The sequence below is a fragment of the Diceros bicornis genome, chromosome 14, assembly GCF_020826845.1.
Source record: "Diceros bicornis minor isolate mBicDic1 chromosome 14, mDicBic1.mat.cur, whole genome shotgun sequence".
Taxonomy (NCBI): domain Eukaryota; kingdom Metazoa; phylum Chordata; class Mammalia; order Perissodactyla; family Rhinocerotidae; genus Diceros; species Diceros bicornis.
In genome coordinates this window covers 27647030-27670625 of record NC_080753.1, presented here as the reverse complement: position 1 = coordinate 27670625, position 23596 = coordinate 27647030, and the positions used below count along the sequence as shown (strand labels likewise).

General features: G+C 40.7%; 1 protein-coding gene and 1 pseudogene across 5 annotated transcripts in view; one reads left to right on the top strand and one right to left on the bottom strand.

Moving 5' to 3' along the window:
- Positions 1–5690, top strand: part of RNF8 (ring finger protein 8) — a 37472-nt gene extending 31782 nt beyond the window's left edge. For all 5 annotated transcript variants that reach the window (XM_058554459.1, XM_058554458.1, XM_058554460.1 and 2 more), the window contains one exon: positions 5207–5690. In XM_058554459.1, coding sequence (XP_058410442.1) covers positions 5207–5223 — 17 coding nt within the window. In that variant the 3' untranslated portion in view covers positions 5224–5690. The remainder of the gene's footprint in view (positions 1–5206) is intronic.
- Positions 5691–7373: 1683 nt separating this feature from the next.
- On the bottom strand, positions 7374–22489 carry LOC131414257 (TM2 domain-containing protein 1-like; annotated as a pseudogene).
- Between the last annotated feature and the right edge of the window lie 1107 nt (positions 22490–23596).

Sequence of the window (23596 nt, the reverse complement as noted above, 5' to 3'; positions counted from 1 at the left end):
ATTATCTAGAAATAAAATCTTAGTCTTTTAGAACAGTGATTTTCAGGCCAGGGGCTTTTTTCAAACTACATTCTCCAGCTCCCTTGACACTATAATATTGAACTGAGGCTGCTAGTAGGAGTGTGCCATGGCCTTCAGGTGTGCTGAGGTGGGGAGAAAGGTTTATGAACCACAGCTTTCCTGAATCTGTGAGGCAGAGGCCCATCTAGTGGTTGGAAGTCTCTAGGAAGATCTGCCCAGGCCAGACCACATGGGCTGTGGTTCTTGCTCCCTCCTGTAAGCTAGGAGGAGAGTGATCCAGACATGGGACAGGAGAAACTGGCAGTCTCTGAAGAGAGTCTCTGCCTGCCCACCTGGAAGGCTTTCCTTAATGTTGCTCATTGTCCCTTGCTAAAGGACAGAGCCTTGTAAAGGAGTATGAGGGGAATGGCAGCAGACTGCTCCTGAACCTGGGCCTGAAATCAACCCTCATCACCGACGGCTCTGCTCCCATCAACCTCCTCATCACAGCCTTGTGTCTGCTGGGGCTAGGGTCTGAGGCCCACCCCTGGCCAAAAAGGCAGCCAAGGGGCCCAGCCCCCGAGAAGGCCTGCTTCTCCAGTTTCCTGCTGCCCCTCAAGCTCTTGGAAGCAAGAGCATCGTGCCTTAGCTCTGTTCTATGTTGACAAATAAAACTGACACTTCTGGGCATTTAAAAATAAGGTCGACCTCACCTAGAGAGAAGACTTGTTAGCAAGTACTTCTAATGCACCCAGTCCCACCCCTAGAGAATCTAGAGGGTGATGTGCATGAAGACAGCATGCCTGCCTTGTGTAGGAGACTGTTCGTCTAAGCGAAAATGGCTCTCAGCAAGGTTGGCATGGGGTGGGGCTGTCCACATGCTTGCACTCAAATAGTATATAGCACTGGACTCTAAACGTTTATCCTTTGCAAAATTGTGATGGGATAGAAAATTACTGAACTTGTTACTAAAAGCTTTTTCCTTATTTTTACATTACCTCCTCTCATTTTTGCCCCTCCTTTTTTCCTTCCCTTCTCTTATTTTGTCTCCTTTTGTCCTTCCTTGCCTTTTCCCTTGATGGGTGTCTCCCCTGTTACCCTTATTGGCATCTCAGAATGCACAGTTGGAAATGACAAAGGCAACATAGGAGCTGTTTACTCAGTGGGGCAAGGGACTGTGATCTTAGTAAAAGTCAGCTATGGGATAATTGGAATATATGGAGTAGCAGCTTAGGAAATCCTAGAACCTCAAGTATCTTGATGCCTCTATAGTCCTTGGGATTTTTGAATGGTCCTTCCATCTGGAGGTCAAAAGCCTGTTGCTGACTTTAGTGCTCTGTGGTGGAGTGTCTTCTCCCCTTCACCAATACCACTTTACCACAAGCACCTGGAAAAGCTTTCACAGCTTAGGAGAGTGGCCTTCCTTGATGCGATTAATGATCCCTCAGTGCACCCCAAATGCATAGACAGTTGGGTTTGAGGGAACCATGCATGCTCGAGTGAAGAGATCCAGGGCTGACCTTGACTACCTGCCTACTGAGTCAGGCACTCTGGTGAGCCCCACCATGTTGTAGTGAAGGGGAAGACTAGCGCTTGCTGGCCAAGCCTTGCCCACCAGGCTGGGGAGCAGGGCCTGGAGGGGAAACACGACCATACACTAGAGCTTCGAAAGAAGCAAGTGTGAGCAGTTCTGGCTATCTCTGGGGGTCTAGCAGGAGGTACTTCAGATCATTCATTGCTGTTTTCCACAGCAGAAGTTCCTCCTGGCATTTTTTTTTTTTAACGATAAAACGAGATATTTTGGCTCTCTAAAACAATTGATCCTCCCTCTCCACTAATGTGTAACTTTGTGATTTGCTTTTCAGACATACTTCCAGGAACTTAGTGTGGAAGACCACTTGTGTAAACATAGAGTCGAGTTATTAATCAAAGCAGCTTTTCCTTGAGAGTTTCTTGGTTCCTGCACTTAACTCTAGATGAACACAGTATTTTTAGAGCTCAGATAAGTTAGTATTCTGGATTTCCATGAACTAATCGTGGAAAGTGCCTGCGGTCGCTGATTATCTCCCCCACCCTTCCCCATAGTCTTAGGTATATCACCATTGAGGCTTCTTTGCATCAGCCGGATATGTATCCTGCCCAACTGCCTGTTGCTATCATTCTTAAGAAATCTTAAGATCAGACATGCTCCTGTTCCTGGCTGGAGCTTCTGTTTGAATTGCTTTCTGCTTTCCTACCCTGGAGAGTTTGGACCTCTTTTACCCTTGTGCCATGAAACCAGAACCAGAACTAGCCTCACAGAAACCTCTCTTCCTTGCTTCCTTTCTCTGGGCCTTTCCTTTGTCTCAGCACCTGCTAAGTGCCAGGGGCTGGGGATGAAAGTGAGCAGGGCACGTGCAGCCCCTGCCTTCATGGAACTTTCAGTCTAGATATAGGGCCTAGGCTGCTTATAGTAAAATGCTATAATAAGAGAAATGAAGGGTACTAGGTAAAGGTCAAGGGCAGGCAGGGAAGTGAAGGGTTGTGGGTGTATATTACAGGTAGAGGGGCCAGAAGCAAGAAAGCAAGAGGATTTTGAGGGCTGAAAGAAGTGCAGTGTGGCTGGATTGTCGAGTGCTCGAGAGTGTTGAGTAGTGAGGCTGGAAAAGTAGGCAGGACTGGATCATGAAGGGTCTTCTAGACCATGTTAAAGATTTAGCCTAGGGGCAGTGGGAGAACTATCAGAAGATTTTAAGTGGAGCTGTGACTGTTTGTGTTTATATTTTTCTGGATAGGTTAATGTGGCTGCAGTGAAGAGAATAAGTGGTGATAGGAACAAGAATAGAGACAGTAACCGCGGCCAAAGATGATGGTGGCTGGGCTAGAGAAGTAGCTGTGGGGAGGGAGAGAGTAGATGAACTTGTGTGGTGATTAAGGGAGTAGAATATACAGGTCTGTGGGACTGGCTTGCTGGGAAGAATGAGAGGGAACTCGGAGTCGAGGATCACTCCCAGGTTTCTGTCAGGGGAAGCTGGGTGGATGATGGTGCCTTCACTGAAATAAGCAGCAGCTTGGCAGGGAGATAAGTTTAGTTTTAGACTGAAAAGTAAGTTGAAGGCACCTGCGGGCATCAATGGAGCTGTTCAGTGGGTATTTGAGTATGTGGATCTAGAAGACAGGCCTGAGTTAAGATACTAGATTTGGAGATCGTGAGCCATGGAAGTGGATGAGCCCCCTCTCTGTGGGTGATAAGAGCAAAAAGTCATGTGCCTGTCCCTGAGAAACGCCAACATGTAAGGGATGGGTAGTGGAAGAGGAGTGTGCAGGACAGATCCGTGAGGAATGGCGAAAGGGAGATGGAAGAAGAGGGACGTGTGGGACAGGTGACAAAAGCCATCAGAATGTGTGCTTTGAGCCTTCCTGACCACGCCCATGTCTGAGGTAGCCTCTCATCACATTCTAGACATGTCCCTATTATTTCTTTCAAACACTTGCCAGATTGAAGTTGTATTTGTTAGTGTGCTCTTGCCCTAGATTTATAGACTTGAGGGCGGGGATTTTATCTTATTCTGTGTAGTAGTCTCAGGGCCTAGAAGAGTGTTTGGTAGGTCTTCAGTAAATGCATGTTTATGAATGGTTATAAAGTGAGGAGTCAGCAGTGTGAAATGCTGCTGAGAAGTTAAACAAGGTAAGGACGAAAAATTGCCCTTTGGATGTAGCAGGTATATGGGAAATTGATGACTTTATCTGGTGCAAGTTTGAGAGACTAATGGGGTCAGAATCCAGTTTGCAGTGAATTGGAGAATGCGTATGAGGTGAGGGAGTAGAGAAGAGTAAGAATAGACAAGTTCTTCAAGAAGTTTGGCTATGACTAAGATGGTGGGGAGCAGCATGAAGAGAAGGCTGTAGTTGGAGGAGGAAGTGGGGTAAAAGGAAGTTTTCATTTTGTTTTTTAAAGACATGCGAGATCTGAGCATGTTTAATTGCTGATTGGAAGGAGCCTGTAGAGAAGGAGATGCTGGAAAGCCAAGATAGTGGATAGGACGAGATCATTTGGAAGGCAGGAGAGGGGAAGGAATGCAGAGCACAGACGGAGGAGTTAGTCTTTGAAAGCACGCAAGTACATCCTCTTTTATAGAGAAGGAGTATAATGTGGGAGGGTAGGCAAGGAAATTTGCTTGAAGGGAGTCAAGAGAATTTTTTTTTTTGTGGCTTCTGTAGCTTTTCTGTGAGCTATTAGGTGAGGCCATTAGCTGAGAGGAAGGGAGCCTCGCTTGGTTCTCTCCGCTCTCCAAGGCTGAAGGCATGCCCAGCTCCAAGGCCCACCATCTCAAAAGCTGTCCAGAAGTGGAAGAAAAGTAACTTTTATAATCTTCTCAATCCTCCTACCAAAGCGTTCCAGAACTCAGTCTCAGGGATGGGGACAGTTTCCTTGGTGGCGTTATTATGCCCTTAATGTAGGCCAGGATCCCTACTTCCCTGGGATCAAGGAAGCAGAAGCTGTCGGAAAAGACTGGAAGCCAGTAAATAGCCCCTCCTACCCCCTCCCTCTCTGGACAGAGGAAGAACTCCCACCTCTCCCTACCTGTTGCTGTGTATGTAATTCTTTCTTTCCTTCAACAGATATTTATTGAGGGCCAGCTCTGTGCCGCGCACTGTTCTAGGTGCAAGGAATAGAAAGAGAAGTGAAAATCGAATAAGTTAGATGTGATTACTGCTATGGAGAAAAATAAAGCCAGAAAGAGGTCAGAGAGTGATGGGGAGAGCATTGGCAAATTTTGGTAGGGTGGTCAAGGAAGGTGTCACCAAGAAAGTAGTATTAGAGTAAAGCTCTGAAGGCAGTCGCCATGCTGCCACCTGGGGAAGGAGTGTCCCAGGCAGAGGCAATAGGAAAGGAGAGGGAGCGTGGGGTGCTGGAGGAACAGCAAGAAGGCCAGTGTGGCTGAAGTGGAGTGAGTGATGGGGAGAGGAGTAGGAGAGTAGGAGGGGAGGTCAGAAGGTTGGGCAGGGGGCAGATTGTGTAGGGTCTTACAGGCCTTTGGAAGGACTTGAACTCTTACTCTGGGAGAAATGGGGAGTGGGCTTTGAGCCGAGTGACATGATCTGACTTCTGTTTTCTCGGTTCACCATGGCTGCTGTGGGGGGAAGAGAATGAGGGTGGCAGCAGGGACGCCAGGGAAGGGAAATACAAGCTCTTCTTTTATTTCTCCTTTTTTTCTCTCCAAAGCAAAGAGACTGTCCTGAAGACTGCTCCATTTGAAAGACTGCCAGGCAATGGGAGCTTGGGATGGTCGGGCGGATTCTCTGTGGACGGGTCTTGGGCTACTCTGAGACAGAGCGTGGGATAGAGCCACGTGGAAGAGAGACTGAGTTAGGAAGTCCTCCATCAGGAGCCTTCCACGTTGGCCAGCCCTGCTGCCACCATTGTCTAAAGCACCACTGGTACTCACTGCACCGACTGCTTCAGGGTACTTAATAGACTCTGCTTCACTACATGTTGAATGGGTTATAGAGTTCTGTTCTGCTTTTTAAATTTGTTGTTGTTTTGTTTTGGTACCTCAGAAGCACCTCTGTTGACATTTGTTTTGGACAGGTTGGGTGTACCCCTGTGGCTGTCCCTGAAGGCTAAGGCAGCCTCTATTTGAGAGGATGGCATACCTCTTCTTTGTGAAAATAAGATGTCATTTCCTGGAAATAAAATGTAAAACCTATCCATTGCTCAGCTGGGCTTTGGTCTATTTATCTTCCTTCCCTTCCAGCTCCCAGACAGTCTCACAGGTAAACACTGGCAGCTCATAAATTGCAACCAAGAAAGCGACTGTATCAGATGATAGACTCAAGTGAATGTCAGCCTAAGGCCAAGCCCAAGATCATGGCCATAGCAGATGGGCTCTGTTAAGCCCCTGACCGTTGTGTTTCCTTTTCATTCCAGAAGTGGGTCACTGCTTACCTGCTTTTGGGATGGGGTGATTCCCTTCTTTCAGCTGGCGTTCAGAAGTTGTTTCCAAATCTATTTTTACCCAATGTCAGAAAACATGGGCAATGATTTTATGAGAACTTGGTGTGCTTTTTTTAAAAATTAAAAGTCCTCTTTTTTGTTGCCTCCCGGTTTTAAACAGAAAACTCATTTGATGTTTGGGAGATAAAAGCTTAGGAAAACCTGTGGTATCCTTGGTTACCAGTGATGAGAATGAAGGAAAATATAGGAAGTTGAAAAGTAGTCATTTGAAACAAGGAGCTCTCTAGTAGGATTATGAAACTATTTGTGCATTATGTCATTCAATGATTTGCTTCCAGATGGAAAAGTATTTTCCTTTTTCTTTTTACTGCTTACCCGGAGAACCATTCTTTGTAGTTCTTTATTCATACCCCATGTGTTTTCATAAAGGTTTGGAAACTATTGGCTCACCAACTTTTTAGGGATAGTAGGTTTTTTCTTTTGTTGACTGTCCTGTGACTATTGGAATTCTGAAATCCCTAGTCTTCCTTTCCATCTTTCTCAACATGATTACTGATTGAAATACTGGTGTAGCCAAGGAAGAAATAAGTTAAACATAGACAAAAAATACTTCAAAAAAATCTAATATAGCCATGTAATAAAATTCTGGAGAAATAGAGAAAAGAAGGAAAAGATTATTACAATCTTGATGTAATAATCCTTTGTTTCCCCCATACATGTGTTTTGTTTATATGATTGTATGGGCATATAAAAACTTTTATCTATTCTGTCGGTTTTTTTAAGTTCACATATCATAATTCACTTTTAGAAGAGTACAGGTGTACCTTTTTGAATAGGTGATATGGTCAACATGGTGTGAAATCAGAAGGTACAAAAGGGACATAAAGTGGAAAGCCTGTCACCTTTTTTCCCTAGTGACCACTTCCCTGCACAGAGGTGACGAGTACCAGTTCTCTGTGTGTCCCTCCAGAAATCTCTGTCTCCACAAGCAAATACACTTGTGTAGTCTTTTCTCTTCTTTTGCACAAATGATAACAAACTGTACACTATTCTGTACCTTGCTTTTTTCAGATGTGTCTTGGTGACAGTACCATATCAGAACGTAAGGAACTTTCTCTTTCTTTGTTACAGCTGCCTATTCACTCTATTGTGTGTCTGCACCATAGTTTGTTTTTCCAGTCAGTTTTTGATCTGTGTTGCTTCAAACCTTTTACTCTTTCTTTTTTTCATACGGCTCTCAAAGAAAGTTCTATTAAAAATCTCAGAATATATACTTTTAACTAAAACAACAAAAAGCAACAAGAACGAAAAGTTATATGGAACCCATAAAGTGATATGTGAAGAAGGAAAATCTGGAAATCCACATACTGGGAGTTCTCTATTAAATTCAAGGGGGCTCAGATCTGTTTCTTTTAAAAAATATTTATGGATATAACTATTTTTCTAAATATTTCATTAGTAATAGTCTTATAAGTCTGGTTCCATAATAATCTATAACAAAACTACTTCCATCTGAAGGTCCAACAGTCTGCATTGAAATAAGAATGAAATCAGTTAGGCTCCCAATTCCACAAAACTCCACAGTGCAAAACTTCATCAAGCCCAAGGCAGAGTATCCAAGGTAAAATTGATCTGCTCCCAGCCATCCGAGAACAAGACAGTGCAACCACTACTTTGTATGAATAGATATTTTGACAAGATATGGGCTTGAGAAAATCAACTTCATTTCCAATAGAATGTTGCATTGCCACTGAAATCCTTATGAGTTTTGATGGGTGCTAGAGAACATAGAACATGAGCTGTGTAGTTTATACAGTTGACTGGTTCTTGCGTAGCATTGTTTATCTTTATATATTTACAAATATGTTGTCCCACTTTGAGGTCGTCACACTTGTGTTTCCTTGCCGCCCGTGATGGTGGTAGCAACCCTCCAAGGTCTCGTAGTGACTGACATGAGCCACAGGATACCCAGGTAGCCACCATGTTGGGAACCAGTGCATCTCAGTTTTTACCCGTAAAACAAGGCTGCAGTGAACACCATTATACATATATCATTAGAGGAAAGATTCTCAAAGAAGAAACATCTCGACTTGAAGAGCCTGAAGGCCATCTGCAGAGACTGAGTTCACCAACTGATCGTCTTCTCCTTCAGCTGCTGGACACAGAGTGACTTGCAGCCTCTCCCTTAGAACACCACATCCCTCTCAAGTGTACCACACAGATTAAGAAAGTGAGCTCTTAAATACAGACTTAAAAAAATAAAAAGAAAATATTTTTTTTTTTGTGAGGAAGATCAGCCCTGAGCTAACATCCATGCTAATCCTCCTCTTTTTGCTGAGGAAGACCGGCTCTGAGCTAACATCTGTTGCCAATCCTCCTCCTTTTTTTCCCCAAAGCCCCAGTAGATAGTTGTATGTCATAGTTGCACATCCTTCCAGTTGCCGTATGTGGGACGCGGCCTCAGCATGGCCGGAGAAGCGGTGCGCTCCCGGGATCCAAACCCAGGCCACCAGTAGCGGAGCGCGCACACTTAACCGCTAAGCCACAGGGCTGGCTCAAGAAAACATTTAAAAAGTCCGACTAGCTGAGTTTGAATCCCAACACTGCCATTTATAACTGTGACCTTGGGCAAGTTATTCAACCTCTCTGAGCCTCAGTTTCTTCATCTCTAAAATACCCTGATGTGTTATTGTGAGGCCTAAACAGTTATTCTACTTATTGCACTGCTCACAAACGAAAACCTGGATGTTCTATTTTTAAAAGAAACCAAAAATTAACCCAAACTTTTGCATTATTTCTCTGAGCTACAGTATGTTCTTTCTCTGGAGAGATGTCTGATACTAAACATCATCTACGTTTTGCTTGCCTAGAAAAATACATGGTAACTTTTCTGCCTTGTAGCACCAAACCACAGTATAGCTGAGCCCCACCACTGTGCAGTCTGGCTCTAATTAAAGGCATGTTCTCTACAACAGGGCTCTGAGAAACTGGGTAAAGAGTGTTTGTTTCAGATTCCAGCTTTATTAAGCAGATGAATGCAGCCAGCTAGTTCTGTGAAGTGCCTTGCAGTGAGTGGCAGGTGTCCCATCTCCATGTAATTACGTTAACCTGGAAAGGGCTCCCTCTGCCTCTAGGCATGCTTCATCCCAGCCATCAGACTGTGCCAAGGTGGGGGACTTTGCCCTTTATGGGTTAGATAGCTGGATACTCATCATCTGTTTCTCTGATTGGAAGCTGCTGCTTTTATGGGAAGACTTAAATCCCCTCGTTATCGACAGCCCTTTTCTCTCACTGTTTTTTCTACTCTGTGAACGACCATCCAGGCAGTCACCACAGCTGCAAGAGTGCCTGGGAGGGGCAGCTCTCTCCAACTGCCAGTTTGCTTTTTACAGCCTGACTCAGGATAGAATCTCCTCACTTCATATCTAAGGATAACCTAGAAACTTAGAGGTGCACTAGGTATGTTTGTCTCAACAACTCATTCCCCGAGGGCTCTAAGGAATCCTATGATTAACTATTTGATATAGAAATTAAGAGAAGGAATGTCTATGTTGCATTAGTGTGGTCCTAACCTAGGAAGAACCTAAGAAAGTTAGGAGAATCCTGGAATCACTGTCCCTTGCTCAGAGATGCAGTCTTGTTAACAGGTGCAGGGCAGATTTGAGCAGAATGCTGCCATTGGTAACAGCATGCCAAGGGCTTGTTCTCCTTTTGAACACCAGTTAAATTTCCCACCCGGTCACCTTTTGCATAAATGGGAGTTGAGGCAGTAGGAGTAGGGGCTCCTAGGGAGAAGAGGGGACCTTATGTTGATGAAAAACAATGAACTGCCTTGTTCAACTGATTTCTTCAGTTTAGAAGAGCATATAAATCCTCTAATCCATTTTCCACACCTTATCCCAAGGTGGCCTTCTAAAGTATACGTGAGATCATGTCTTGGCCACCTATGTCTCTGCTTGAGTCATGGGCAAATGACTTAAATTTTCCAAGCCTCAGTTTCCTCATCTGCAAAATGAGGATAATAATGCCTACCTCATGGAGGTTGTTGTGAAGATTAAGTGCAATTAAAAGTATGTAGGCTGTAGCATAGCCTGATACCTAGCAAGAGCTCAAGTGTTATCTATTGCTATTATTATCATTATTGCTATTGCCAGAGAACTTATATTGCCCATGTTGCAAAACAACCATGTGGTCTAACGGTCATGAGCACTGGCTGAGGACACAGACACACCTGGGTTTGAATTCCAGCTCTATCTTTACTATCCATATGAGCTTGGGCAAGTCAACTAATCTATCTTCTGATTTCCTTTCCATAAAAGAATAATAAAATCTCTCCTCCAGGGTTTTTATGAGGGTGAAATGAGGTAATGTATGCATATTAAAATTAGGTTTGGCTAATTCAAGGCCCTAAATAAGCCATTTTTCCCCCACATGAAAGAAGCTGAAGGGAGGCTCTGTTGTTATTAAGGACTCAGGCTCTTTCTGTCTTTCTCCTTCACCATCCTTAGTGGTTGCCTGATAGTCCAAGACAGCAACTATCTGGGAAGTTTTAAGACTTCCCAGAAGTTTCGCCCGGCAACTTCTACCTACACATCATTGGTCAGAACATAGAATATAGTGACACCCAGCTGCAAAGGAGGCTAGCATTATAGTTTTTCTGCTGGACAAATTGCCACCCAGAATGAAACAGCATTCATCAAGGAAGTGAGGCTTCTGCCAGCAGCCACGTGAGTGAGCGTGGAAGTTGATCTTCCAGCCTAGTCAAGCCTTTAGATGGCTGTAGTCCTGGCCAACAGCTTGACTTCAGCCTCATGAGACACCCTGAGCGAGTACCACTGAGCTACGCTGCTCCCAGATTCCTGATTCTCAGAAACAGTGTGAGATAATAAATGTTGTTTTAAGCTGCTAAATTTTGGGGCAATTTGTTATGCAGCCATACGGTAGGAAGCAATTATTATATTAGTAGTATCTGTGACTTAGTCACCAATAGAATCCATAGCTATTTTCATATCAAGTTATAGTTGCTGTAGATATTTCAAAATATTATTTGTACTCATTACTTCAGAATTATAGTATTAGATCTACTACTAGATAATACATGATTACAGTCTTCATTTACTTACATTTGTGAGATGTAGCTGGCCAGCCACTGGGCAACTCTGCACCTAGTGATCAATTTTTTCTCACATTGATAACTCAGATTTAACTTTGTTGCTTTTCAGGAATTTCTATAAAAAATTGTTGATCGAGGGCTGGCCCCGTGGCATAGTGGTTAAGTTTGGCGCACTCCACTTTGGTGGCCCAGGTTTGCAGGTTTAGATCTGGGGTGTGGAACTACACCATTTGTCAGCCATGCTATGACAGCAGTCCACATACAAAATAGAGGAAGATTGTCATGGATGTTAGCTCAGGGTGAATCTTCCTCAGCAAAAAAAAAAAAATTGTTGATCAAACAAACAAACAAAGGAGGTGAGTTGTTTCCATTGTTGGTTCAAGTTTTGCAAACCAGACAGTTCAAATGAGTGTTAACTCTCCATAAGGCAGCTTGACCTTGTGTAACATGAACAAGTGTGTAGTCTAGAAGTGTGAACTAGGCAGTTTCAAACATGTCTAATGGGTGAGGTGAATGTCACAGGATATTATTTAAGATAATTTATTATTGCTAACACACGATACAGGTCTCGTATGGAGTTACAAATTCCGTGAGTAGCAGAGGTTCTTTCTTTTACTTTTCCCTTTGAAAACATTGTCTGTGTTTTGAAGTAAAGGCAAAGACACACAGTGGTTATATGGGTGGCATTTGTATATTATTTTTCCTTGAAAAATACTGAGCTTTTAAAATAAGAAAAATGGAGGCAAGACTCCCAAGTATGGCTGAGTGAAGGGATCAGCATATCCTTCCCCCAAAAGAAACTAGTGACAAAAGCAATAGTTGACAAAAAGAAAAATTGATAAAAACAACCATTTCAGTGCTCTAGAAACCAAGCAAAGTCATAAAACAATCTGAGAACCGTTAATGCTTGGAAAACTGCTGAACTTCAGGTAAGAATACTGGGAATCTCTGGTGTTCTGGCCTAGGGCTGTTTCCTCACACTCTTCCTCTGCTTATTTGACACAGAGGTTCTAAATTTGGGGGCTGTCAGGATCAGCAACTTCTCTGCTGTGGTCAGTGGGGGCTCACTCAATTTGGAGTAGTGGACAATGGACAGACCCAGCAGTGTTGCTGGTAAAAGTGACAATCTCAGAGGCAGGCAAGTGAGGATGGCCAATGGCTCTACTAGCTTGAGGTTGTAGTCTTGGTTGGGGCAAGCATATTCCAGGCTTAGGCTGCATGCATGCACAGAGGAGACCAGAGAGGGCCCAAATCAGCTCTACACGCCTTATCAACTTGGAGGTTAAGTGTATGTCCAGAGGAGACCAGAGAGGGCCCAAATCAGCTCTACACGCCTTATCAACTTGGAGGTTAAGTGTATGTCCAGAGGAGATATAAAAGGGCCCAACAGAAGGTAAAAGCTGGATAAGATTTGAAAATGGCCTAAACTTTGAATGCACTCCCCTACCCATACATAGATTTACCAGTAGAGGACAGAAGACTTACTGATTTGAGGTGGTTGAGCACAGCTTCTGTCTCATCAGTGGCTGACCACTAAGCCACACAGAAATGAGGCAACCCTCAGGAAGCCAGAAATAAAAACAACAATCAAAAATAACCAAACGGGCCGGCCCGGTGGTGCAAGTGGTTAAGTGTATGCGCTCCGCTGCGGCGGCCTGGGGCTCGCCAGTTCGGATCCCGGGCGCGCACCGACGCATCGCTTGTCAGGCCATGCTGTGGTGGTGTCCCATGTAAAGTGGAGGAAGATGGGCATGGATGTTAGCCCAGGGCCAGTCTTCCTCAGCAAAAAGAGGAGGCTTGGCAGATGTTAGCTCAGGGCCGATCTTCCTCACACACACACAAAAATAACCAAACAGAACAGAGACATCAGCAGCCACATACTGCAGGAGAGACAGATTTCATGGGTTTAGCCCAGACAAGTTACTAAGCAGAGAGACAATAAACAAACAAAAAATAACAACAACAATAACCTGCATTCAGAATTCAGAGTTGCTACAAGATACCTAAAATGTCCAATTTTCAACAACAAAAAAGTTACAAGACACACAAAGAAATGGGAATGTGTGACCCATATTTAAGAGGAAAAAAGCAGTCAATATAAATAGACTGAGTGACCACAGATATTGAAGTTAGCAGACAAAGACTTTGAAGAGGCTATTATAATTACGTTCAAAGAAATAAAGGAAATTAAGTTTAAAGAATTAAAAGAAAGTATGACAACAATGAATCAACAAATAGAGATTCTCAATAAAGAGATAGAAATAGTAAAAAAACAAACAAACAAAAAAGAACCACTGGGCCAGCCCTGTAGCGTAGCAGTTAAGTGCACATGCTCTGCTCCTGGCGTCCTGGGGTTTGGATCCCAGGCGCGCACCAACACACCGCTTGTCAGGCCATGCTGTGGCGGCGTCCCATATAAAGTGGAGGAAGACGGGCACAGATGTTAGCCCAGGGCCAGTCTTCCTCAGCAAAAAAAGAGGAGGTTTGGCATGGATGTTAGCTCAAGGCTGATCCTCCTCACACACACACACAAAAAGAACCAAAGTATATTCTTGAGTTGAAGAATACAGTAACTACTCAAAGTAGTCTATACATTCAATGCAATCCCTATCCAAATCCCACCAACATTCTTCTTTGCAAAAATAGAAAAATCTATCCTAAAACTTGTATGGAATCTCAAAGGACCCCATATCAAAACAATCTTGAAAAAGAAAAACAAATTGAAGGTCTCACACATCCTGGTTTCAAAACTTACTTTAAATTGACAATAATCAAAACAGTGTGGTACTAGCATAAAGACAGACATATAGACCAATGGAACAGAATAAAGAGCCCAGAAATAAACCCTTGCATATATGGTCAAATGATTTTCGACAAGGATGCAAAGATCATTCAGTGGGGAAGGGACAGTCTTTTCAACAAGTAATGTTGGAAAATCCAGATATCTACATGCAAAAGAATGAAGTTGGACCCTTACTTTATACCGTCTACAAAAATTGACTCAAAATGGATTCAAGACCTAAATGTAAGAGCTAAAACTATAAATCTTTTAGAAAAAAACCTAGGGGAGAATCTTCATGACATTAGATTTGGCAGTGATTTCTTGGATATGACACCAAACAGGCAACAAAAGGGAAAAATAGATAAATTGAACTTCATCAAAATTAAAAACTTTATTGCATCAAAGGACACTATCAATAGAGTGAAAAAGCAACCTATGGAATGGGAGAAAATATTTGCAAATCATATATCTGATAAAAGATTACTATCCAGAATGTATAAAGAACTCCTACAACTCAACAACAAAAAACCAAACAACCCAATTCAAAAGTGGGCAAAAGACTTAAATAGACATTTCTCCAAAGAAGATATACAAATGGCTTGCTAATAAGCACAGTAAAAAATGCCCAGCATTGGGCCGGCCCTGTGGCTTAGCGGTTAAGTGCGTGCGCTCCGCTACTGGCGGCCCGGGTTCAGATCTCGGGCACGCACCGACGCACCGCTTCTCCGGCCATGCTGAGGCTGCGTCCCACATACAGCAACTAGAAGGATGTGCAACTATGACGTACAGCTATCTACTGGGACTTTGGGGGGAAAAAAAATTTTAAAAATGCCCAGCATCACTAATCATTAGGGAAATGCAAATAAAACCCACAATGAGATTGCAGTATCACTTCATACCCATTAAAATGGCTATTATGGGGAAAAACAAAAAACAAAAAAATCCCCCAGAAAATAAGAAGTGTTAGTGAGGATGTGGAGAAATTGGAACCCTTGTGCATTGCTGGTAGGGATGTAAAATGTGCAGCTGCTGTGGAAAACAGTATGGCAGTTCCTAAAAATATTAAACATAGAATTACCATATGATCCATTAATTCCATTTCTGGGTATATACCTGAAAGAATTGAATGCAGGGACATGAACAAATACTTGTATACACATTTTCAAAGAAGCCTATTCATGATAACCAAAAGGTGGAAGCAACCTGAGTGTCCATTGATGGATTAATGGGTAAATAAAACATGGTATATTCATATAATGGAATATTATTCAGGGGCAGGCCTGGTGGTGCAGTGGTTAAGTGCGTGCGCTCCTCTTTGGCAGCCCGAGGTTCGCGGGTTTGGATCCCGGTGCGCACCGACACACGGCTTGCTAAGCCATACTGTGGTGGCGTCCCATATAAAGTAGAGGAAGATGGGCACAGCTGTTAGCCCAGGGCCAATCTTCCTCAGCAAAAAGAGGAGGATTGGCATCGGATGTTAGCTCAGGGCTGATCTTCCTCACACACACAAAAAAAGAAAATATTATTCAATCTTGAAAAGGAAGGAAATTCTGACACATGCTACAACATGGATGAACCTTGAAGATGTTGTGCTAAGCAAAGAGAACCAGTCACAAAAGGACAAATATTACATGATTCCACTTATATGAGTGACCTAGAATAGGCAAATTCATATAGATAGAAAGTAGAATGGTGGTTTCCAGGGACTGATGGGAGATTGGGGAGTTATTGTTTAATAGGTAACAGAGTTTCAGTTTGGGAAGATGAAAAAGTTCTGGAGATGAATAGTGGTCATGGTTGCACAATAATGTGAATGTGCTTAATGCCACTGAACTGTACATTTAGAAATGGTTAAAATGTTAAATTATATGTTACATATGTTTTACCACTAAAAAGTAAAAAACTAAATGAAAAATTCATTAGAGTGGCTTAGCAGCAGATTCTAGAGGGCAGAAGAATCAGTGAACTTGAATATAAATAAATAGAAATTACCCAATCTGAAGACTGAAGAAAAATAAACAGTGCTCAGAGACCTGTGGGACAACATCAAGCATACCAACATATGTCTATTGGCTGTATTCAAAGGAGAGGAGAGAGGGAAAAGAACAGATTTTTTTTTTTTTTGTAAGAAATAATGGTCAAAAACTTCCCAAATCTGTTGAAAATGTGAATCCATATAAACGAGAATGCAACAAACCTCAGGTAAGATTAATACAAGGAAATCCACACCTAGACACATCATAGTCTGTTGAAAGACAAAGAGAAAATGTGAAAGACAAAGAGAAAAATGACTCTTCATATACAGGGAGCATTAACACAACTGTTGGCTACTTCTTATCCAAAACAATAGAGGCCAGAAGACAGTGGAATGGCATAGTCAATGTGCTGAATGAAAAATTCTATATCTAGCAACGCAACCCATCAAAAATGAAAGTAAAATAAAGACATTCCTAGATAAAGACAGAAAATTTGTTGCTAGCAGAGCTGCCTTATAAGATATACTAAAGGAAGTCGTTTAGACTGAAAAGAAAAGACGCTAGAAAATGACTCAAATCTGCAGGGAGAAATGAGGAGCACCAGAAATAGTAAATATGTGGGTTAATATGAAAGGCTATGTAAACATTTTTTCTTATTTCTTAACTATCTTAATAATCATAAGATTATATAAAGCAATTATTATAACATTGTATTGCTATGTGAAATAATATGTATGATAAAAACTTTGTGGAAAACTGTAAATGATATAAAAACCAAGTCATTATTTCTAGGAAGGCACAGAAAGTCATTCATAAACATGTGCAACAATAGCCAGGTTCTTGGAAGGATACAATTCTTGAACTACTGCAGCTGTAATCTGTATGTCTATCTGAGGATTAAAGGTCATTAAAGGTGATAAAACCAGATAAAATATACACTTGCCTTGTTTTATGACTTATTATACATATTTCTTGAATATCATTTTACTTAACATACAAATTACTTATTTCTCTGTAGGTTCGTGAAAACAATTTACTTAAAAACCATACAAAAATTGAGTTTCAAAACTGTCACTTGGAGCATTAAAATAAATAACAATAGTAATGTATAATCACCTAATGCTATTATAACAACATACATACATACATACGTTAGGGAAAAGGAAATGTTCTTACTTACAATAGAATGCCAACCATTAAAGTTAGAAGGAATGATGAAGTTAGAAAGCCACCATTTAGTAGATATCACAGTAAAAACTGATTCAAGCATGAGTCGTCATCAGAGCTAAAACTAATTGGTAGAAGTCTGATGAGTAACGGAACATCTATATAGTTTCAAAATACTTAATTGCAAAGGGAAAATAGTAACTTTACAGTGGAGAAATTTGAGAGACACCCCCTTAAATAGGTGATCAAAGTTACCATCACTAGTAATGATAAAAATTGACATCATGCTCCCCTTCCCCATTTCTGTGGTATCCTTGCCAAAAGTACATAACTCCAATTTAATCATGAGGAAACAGTAGATAAATTCCAATTGAGGGACATTCCACAAAATAACTTTTTTTAAATATCAAGGTTATGAACAACAGACTTAGGAATTGTTCCAGATGAAAGAGGACTAAAGACATATTACATAATTTCTTGTATGATCCTCGATTGGTCCCTGGAACAGAAAAATTTTTTTTCCATCTTCATTGAGGTATAATTGACAAATAAAATTGTAAGATATTTAAAGTGTACAACATGATGATTTGATATATGTATACGTTGTGAATGGATTCCCCCCGCATCAAGCTAATTAACACATCCACCACCTCATATATTTACCTGTTGTTTTTTTTTTTTATGAGAACATTTAAGGTCTACTCTTTTAGCATATGTCACTTATACAATACAGTGTTATCAACTGTAGTCACCATGTGATATGTTAGATCCTCAGACCTTATTCATCTTATAGCTGAAGTTTATACCCTTTTACTAACCTCTCACTTTTCTACTCTCTGTTTCTATGAGTTCAACTTTTTTTTTTCCAGATTCAACATATAAGTGGTGCCATGCAGTATTTGTTTTTCTCTGGCTAGCTTATTTCACTTAGCATAATGCCCTCCAGGTTCATCTGTGTTGTTGCAAATGACAGGATTTTCTTATTCCATTGTATATGTATACCACATTTTCTTTATTCATCCAAAAATGTAATTATTTACTATAAAGGACATTATAGGACAATTGGTGAAATATAGATAAGGTCTGTAGATTAAAGTATCAAATCAATGTTAACTTCCTGATTTTGATCATTATACTGTGGTTAAGTGAGAGACTATCCTTGTTCTTATGAAGCAAACACTTTAGTATTTAGGGATAAAGAGGTGTCATGCCTGCAGTTTACTTTCAAATGGTTCATAAAAACAAGTATTTACATAGATGAATTTGTGTGTGTGTGTATAAAATGATAATAGAGAAAACTATATATATATAAAGATATGTATATGTGTATATACAGAGAGGAAACGATAAAGTAAATGTGGAAATACGTTAACTATTGGGGAATCTAGTCCAGGGTATATTGGCATTCTTTGTATTATTCTTGAAACTTTTCTATAATTCTGAAATTATTTCAAAATAAAAAAAATAATAAATTGAATCAAATGTTTTGTTTTAGCTTTATTTTGTATATATATTTACAATATATATATTTTTTACAAACTCAATTTAAAATGAAATGTCAAAGAAAAGGACAAATGATGAAAACTATGTATTATATTGTTTCACTTGCATTAATGAATGTGATGGAACACAAAAGGCGGGGGGGGGCTGTGAGTGTAAAAATTAATGTGAATTCAAGTATAATGTCAGCAAAATTGAAAGAGTATCTCACATCTATCCAGCCCGAAAGGGCATCTAAATAAGATGTGTCTCTCCACAGATATCTCTCAATGTACCCGATCCCTCTTTTTGTTTCCTGTACGTATGCTGATGCCATTAAGGAAAAATTCTTATTTTGTGAGTCCTTTTGGAAACTACAAAGACTGAACATTTTGGAAATTGCAAAAATATTTTTGCCTAATAAAAATTTGGAAAGAAAACCTTCATATTCTGCACAGATGGAGCCCCTCAGATGCTTGGTAATGAACCTAGTTTTGCTGCCTTCATGAAAAAGAAAACTTCACATCAACATCACTCATTGTCTTTTTACATAGATATGCCCAGACAATAAAAATTCTTCTAACAATCCTAAACAAGAAATTTTGTTAACAGCCATGAATGTCGTCAACTTTATAAGAGACAAACCTTTGAGTCAAACACATTATAAAATTTTTTGTAAATATATGATTGAAAAATATGAATTCCTTCTCCACCACACAGAAGTTCACTGGCTTTCATGAGGATATGCCTTCAAGGGCATTTTCAAACTAAGGGCAGAAGTTTTTCTTTAACTGAAATTTAAAAAAGAAAGAAAGAAAAGAAAATCCACTCTTGGGACATTATAAGAAAAGGAATTTTATCCATGTATTGGTTTGCTTGGCATATACTTTTAACCATGTGAATGAGTTAAACCTTTCAATTCAATGTTATGAAGTCAACGTTATAGTTGCTTCTTAAAAAGTTTAAAACATTCTTGCTTAAAGTGATCAATAAGGAAGAAACTGGAAGATATGCTTTTCCAAGATGGAACTGTAATACAAAATTCTGTCAATTTCTTTGAAAAGAAAAATTTCCGGAACACTTCAGAAGTCTTTCAGAAGTTATTTCTATCTTGATGGCTTCCAAGTTGAACTACAGATATGCAATCCATTTCTTTCTTATATAAACTGAATCGAAGATGTTAAGATGTTGACCTAACTGAAGATGAATTCATTGATCTTAGAACAAAAAAATACAATTGTAGTTTAACTCAAACATATTTGGAGAATTCTGGTGTTCCTTGAGAAAGGATTATTCTTGCCTTGATTAAAAAAAAAAAACTCTAGAAGATTTAATTCCATTTGCAACAATAGATCTTTATGAATTTATGAATGGGGACTTTCAACACTTGTGACCATCAAAACAAAAATTAAAAATTGAATGTTCAACAACACATGCATGTCAAAGACCATCTCACAATTTAGTTTTCTTATTTAAGCTAAGGAATACCTTTCTCACTGTATATATATATATGTATATATGTATGATATATATATATATACATGTATATATGTATGTATATATGTATGATATATATAATGTATGATAATTTTTTGTGGTAAATTTTACATCCAGTGAAATCACAGATGTTGAATGTGAACAGTTCCGTGAGTTTTGACAATGTATGTACCTGTGTAACCACCAAATCGAGATATAAAACATTTCCAGCATCCCAGAAATTCCTTTTCAGTCAATTCCTCTTTCCTAGAGCCAACCGCTCTTCCGATATCACCGTAGATTCGTTTTGACTGTTCTTCAACTTCATATAAATGGAATCATAAAGTACATACTCTTCTGTGCCTGGCTTCCTTTGCATAGCATTATATCTTTGATGTGATTATGAATAAACTGCTGTGAACATGCGTGTATAAGTCTTTTTGTGTGCATGTTTTCATTTCTCTTGTAAATACCTAGAGGTAAAATTACTGAGTCATAAAGTAGGTGTATGTTTAACTTGATGAGAAACTGCCACACTGATTTCCAAGCAATGTATGAGAGTTCTGGTTGCTCCATACTCTGGTCAACATTTGGTTTTGCAAATATTGTCTGGGCATATCTGTGTAAAAAGACAATGAGTGATGTCGATGTGAAGTTTTCTTTTTCATGAAGGCAGCAAAACTAGGTGCATTACCAAGCATTAATTTTATCCATTCTAGCGGGTGTGAAGTGGTATTTCATGGTGGTTTTAATTTGTATGTTCTTGATAAATAATAACATATAGTTAAAATGGCTTTTTGGTATACAGTTCTATAAGTTTTAGCAGGTGTAGATTTGTGTAACCACCACCACAATCAGGATACAAAACAGTTCCATCACCCTAAACAATCCCTCATGGATCCCACTTTGATTTATGGCCAAACCCTCCCCCATTCCTAACTCCCAACAATCACTGATCTATTCTTGGTCTCTACAGTTTTATCTTTTCCAAAAAGTCTTGTAGATGGAATCATACACTATGTAACCATTGGAGCCTGGCTTCTTTCACTCGGCATTTGTAATTCTTTTGTATTGTTGCATATGTCAGTAGTTTGTTCCTTTTCATTGCTTGTGTAGTATTCCATTATATAGGTATACCATAGTTTAGTTTATCCATTCTCCTATTTAAGAATATTTGAATGCTTTCTAGATTTTGACAATTATGAATAGAGCTGCTCTCTATATAAACATTTGTATTTGGTTTTTGTGTGAACATAAGATTCATTTATATAGGGTAAATAGCTAAGTGTGACTGCTAGGTAGTAAGGTAAGTATATACTTAAGTTTATAAGATACTGCTGAACTGTTATCCAGAGTGCTTATACCATTTTGTATACCCACCAGCAACATACAAGAGTTCCAGTTGCTTCCCATCTTCACCAGCACTTTGTATTGTCAGACTTTTTTTTAATCATGGGCATTCTAATATGTATGTATCTTACTGTAGTTTCAATTTGCATTTTCCTAATGGCTAATGATGTTGAGTATCTTTTCAGGAGCTTACTTACTGTCCATATATTTTGTTTGGTGAGCTATCTGTTCAAATTTTTTCCCCATTTAAAAAATTAGGAGTGACATCAGTATCAAGGTGGAGTGAGCCATTCCCTTTGTTTTCCCCGTCAAAGTTACAAACAATCAGACATCCATTGACCAACAGAGGATTCCCTACACAGCACAACAGGACGCAGAAGAGATCCATGCATCTGTATGTCTGAAGGTGGGTGGACTGGACCCTTTGGGAAGCAGTGGAACTAGGGGAGCAGCCCCCACTCCCTCACCTGGCAGCAGCGATCCAGGGCGTGGATCTTTGTGTTGGCCTGCACACCTCCAAGCAGTCACTACAGGAACAGAAACAGTAGGCGCTGCACTTCGTGTGATTGCAAGGGAAGCAGAAGAAGTGTGTGCCACAGCTCGTGCAACTGCAAGAGCACATGGTGGGAGCAGAAAAAATAGGTATAGTTTGCTCCCTGCCCATCTCGCAGTGGATCCAGCACGAGTGCCCCTCGCCATCCCTGGCAGTGGCCAGGCCTTTCCAACAGTGGGGATAGTATACAAAACTAGGATTTTCCTGGCTGGGGCAGGGCACCCTGACCTGAGTTTTTAAAGCACACTGACTAGCACCAGAGAAAAGAGGCTGCACAGTGAGCAGCCACAACAACCTCTTGCTTAGCCCCTGCTCCCCGCAGCAGTGGCAGCAGGAAACTGTGACTAGAGGCTTGAGGAACCACAGCACAACAGTGATCCAGTCCCCAGTGGTGGCACCTCCAACACTGGCTTTAGCAGCAGTAGGGGCTGCATAAAAGTCCCCAGGTCCCCAGGCCCCCAGCAGCAACAGTGACACCTGTGAACCCAGCACCCCCAGACAACCTGGGAGGAGCAGCACAGATGGCGCACAGGGCAGCAGCATCCGAGCTCATGGAGAACCACTGGAGGAACATGAGACCCAGGCGGCCCTGGAAGAAGCAGAAGTGCTCACAGCCTGCTGACCCCAGTAGCGACACCTGAGACTGCGGCAACATTGTAAGCATCAAGGTACCAGCAACCTCAGAGGCACAAGTGACACAAGGAGGGCCCTGATGATGCCTCTAGCAGAGGCAGAAGAGGGCAGAAAGTGCAGGTTCTCAAATACAACCAGAAGCAGCTCAGAAGCAAAGTAACCAAAGTCTACCAAAATAAGAAAGGTGGTTACTACCATAAATGCACCAGCAGAGGATCAATTCATCAAACACCACGAAGAACTACAGTAACATGGCAGAACAGAAAGAGAATGACAACTCTCCAAAAACCAAACTTGAAGTCACAGAAGATTACAATCTAACTGACAGTGAATTCAAAATAGCTGTCATAAAGAAGCAGTGAGTTACAAGAAGACTCAGAAAGACAGTTCAGTGTGCTCAGGAATAAAATTAATGAACAGAAGGAGTACTACACCAAAGCGATGGAAACTCTAAAAAAAAAAAATTCTGGAGATAGACACAGTTAATGAGATTAAAAATAATGTAGAAAGCATTAAAAATAGAGCAGACTATATGGAGGAGAGAATTAGTGAGCTCAAAGATAGAAACCTAGAAATGATTCAGGTGGAGGAGAGAACTAAGATTTTTTAAAAATGAAGAAATTCTTCAAGAAATATCCAACTCAATTAGGAAAAGTAATATAAGGATTATAGGTATCCCAGAAGAAGAAGAGAGGGAGAAAGGAGCAGAGAGCTTATTCAAAGAAACAGTAGCTGAGAACTTCCAAAACCTGGGGAAGGAACTGGACATACAAGTACATGAAGCTAATAGAACTCCTAATTACCTCAATGCAAGAGGACCTTCTCCAAGGCACATAATGTTAAAACTGTCAAAAGTCAACTACAAAGAAAACATATTAAGGGCAGCAAGAGAGAAGATAATAACCTACAAAGGAACCCCTATCAGGCTTTCAGCAGATTTCTCAGCAGAAACCCTACAGGCTAGGAGACAATGGAATGATATATTCAAAATACTGAAAGACCAAAACTATCAGCCAAGAATATTTATCCAGCAAAATTATCCTTCAGATATGAGGGAGAAATAAAAGGTTTCCTAGACAAAGAAAAGCTTAGGGAGTTCATTGCCACTAGACTTTCCTTTCAAGAAATG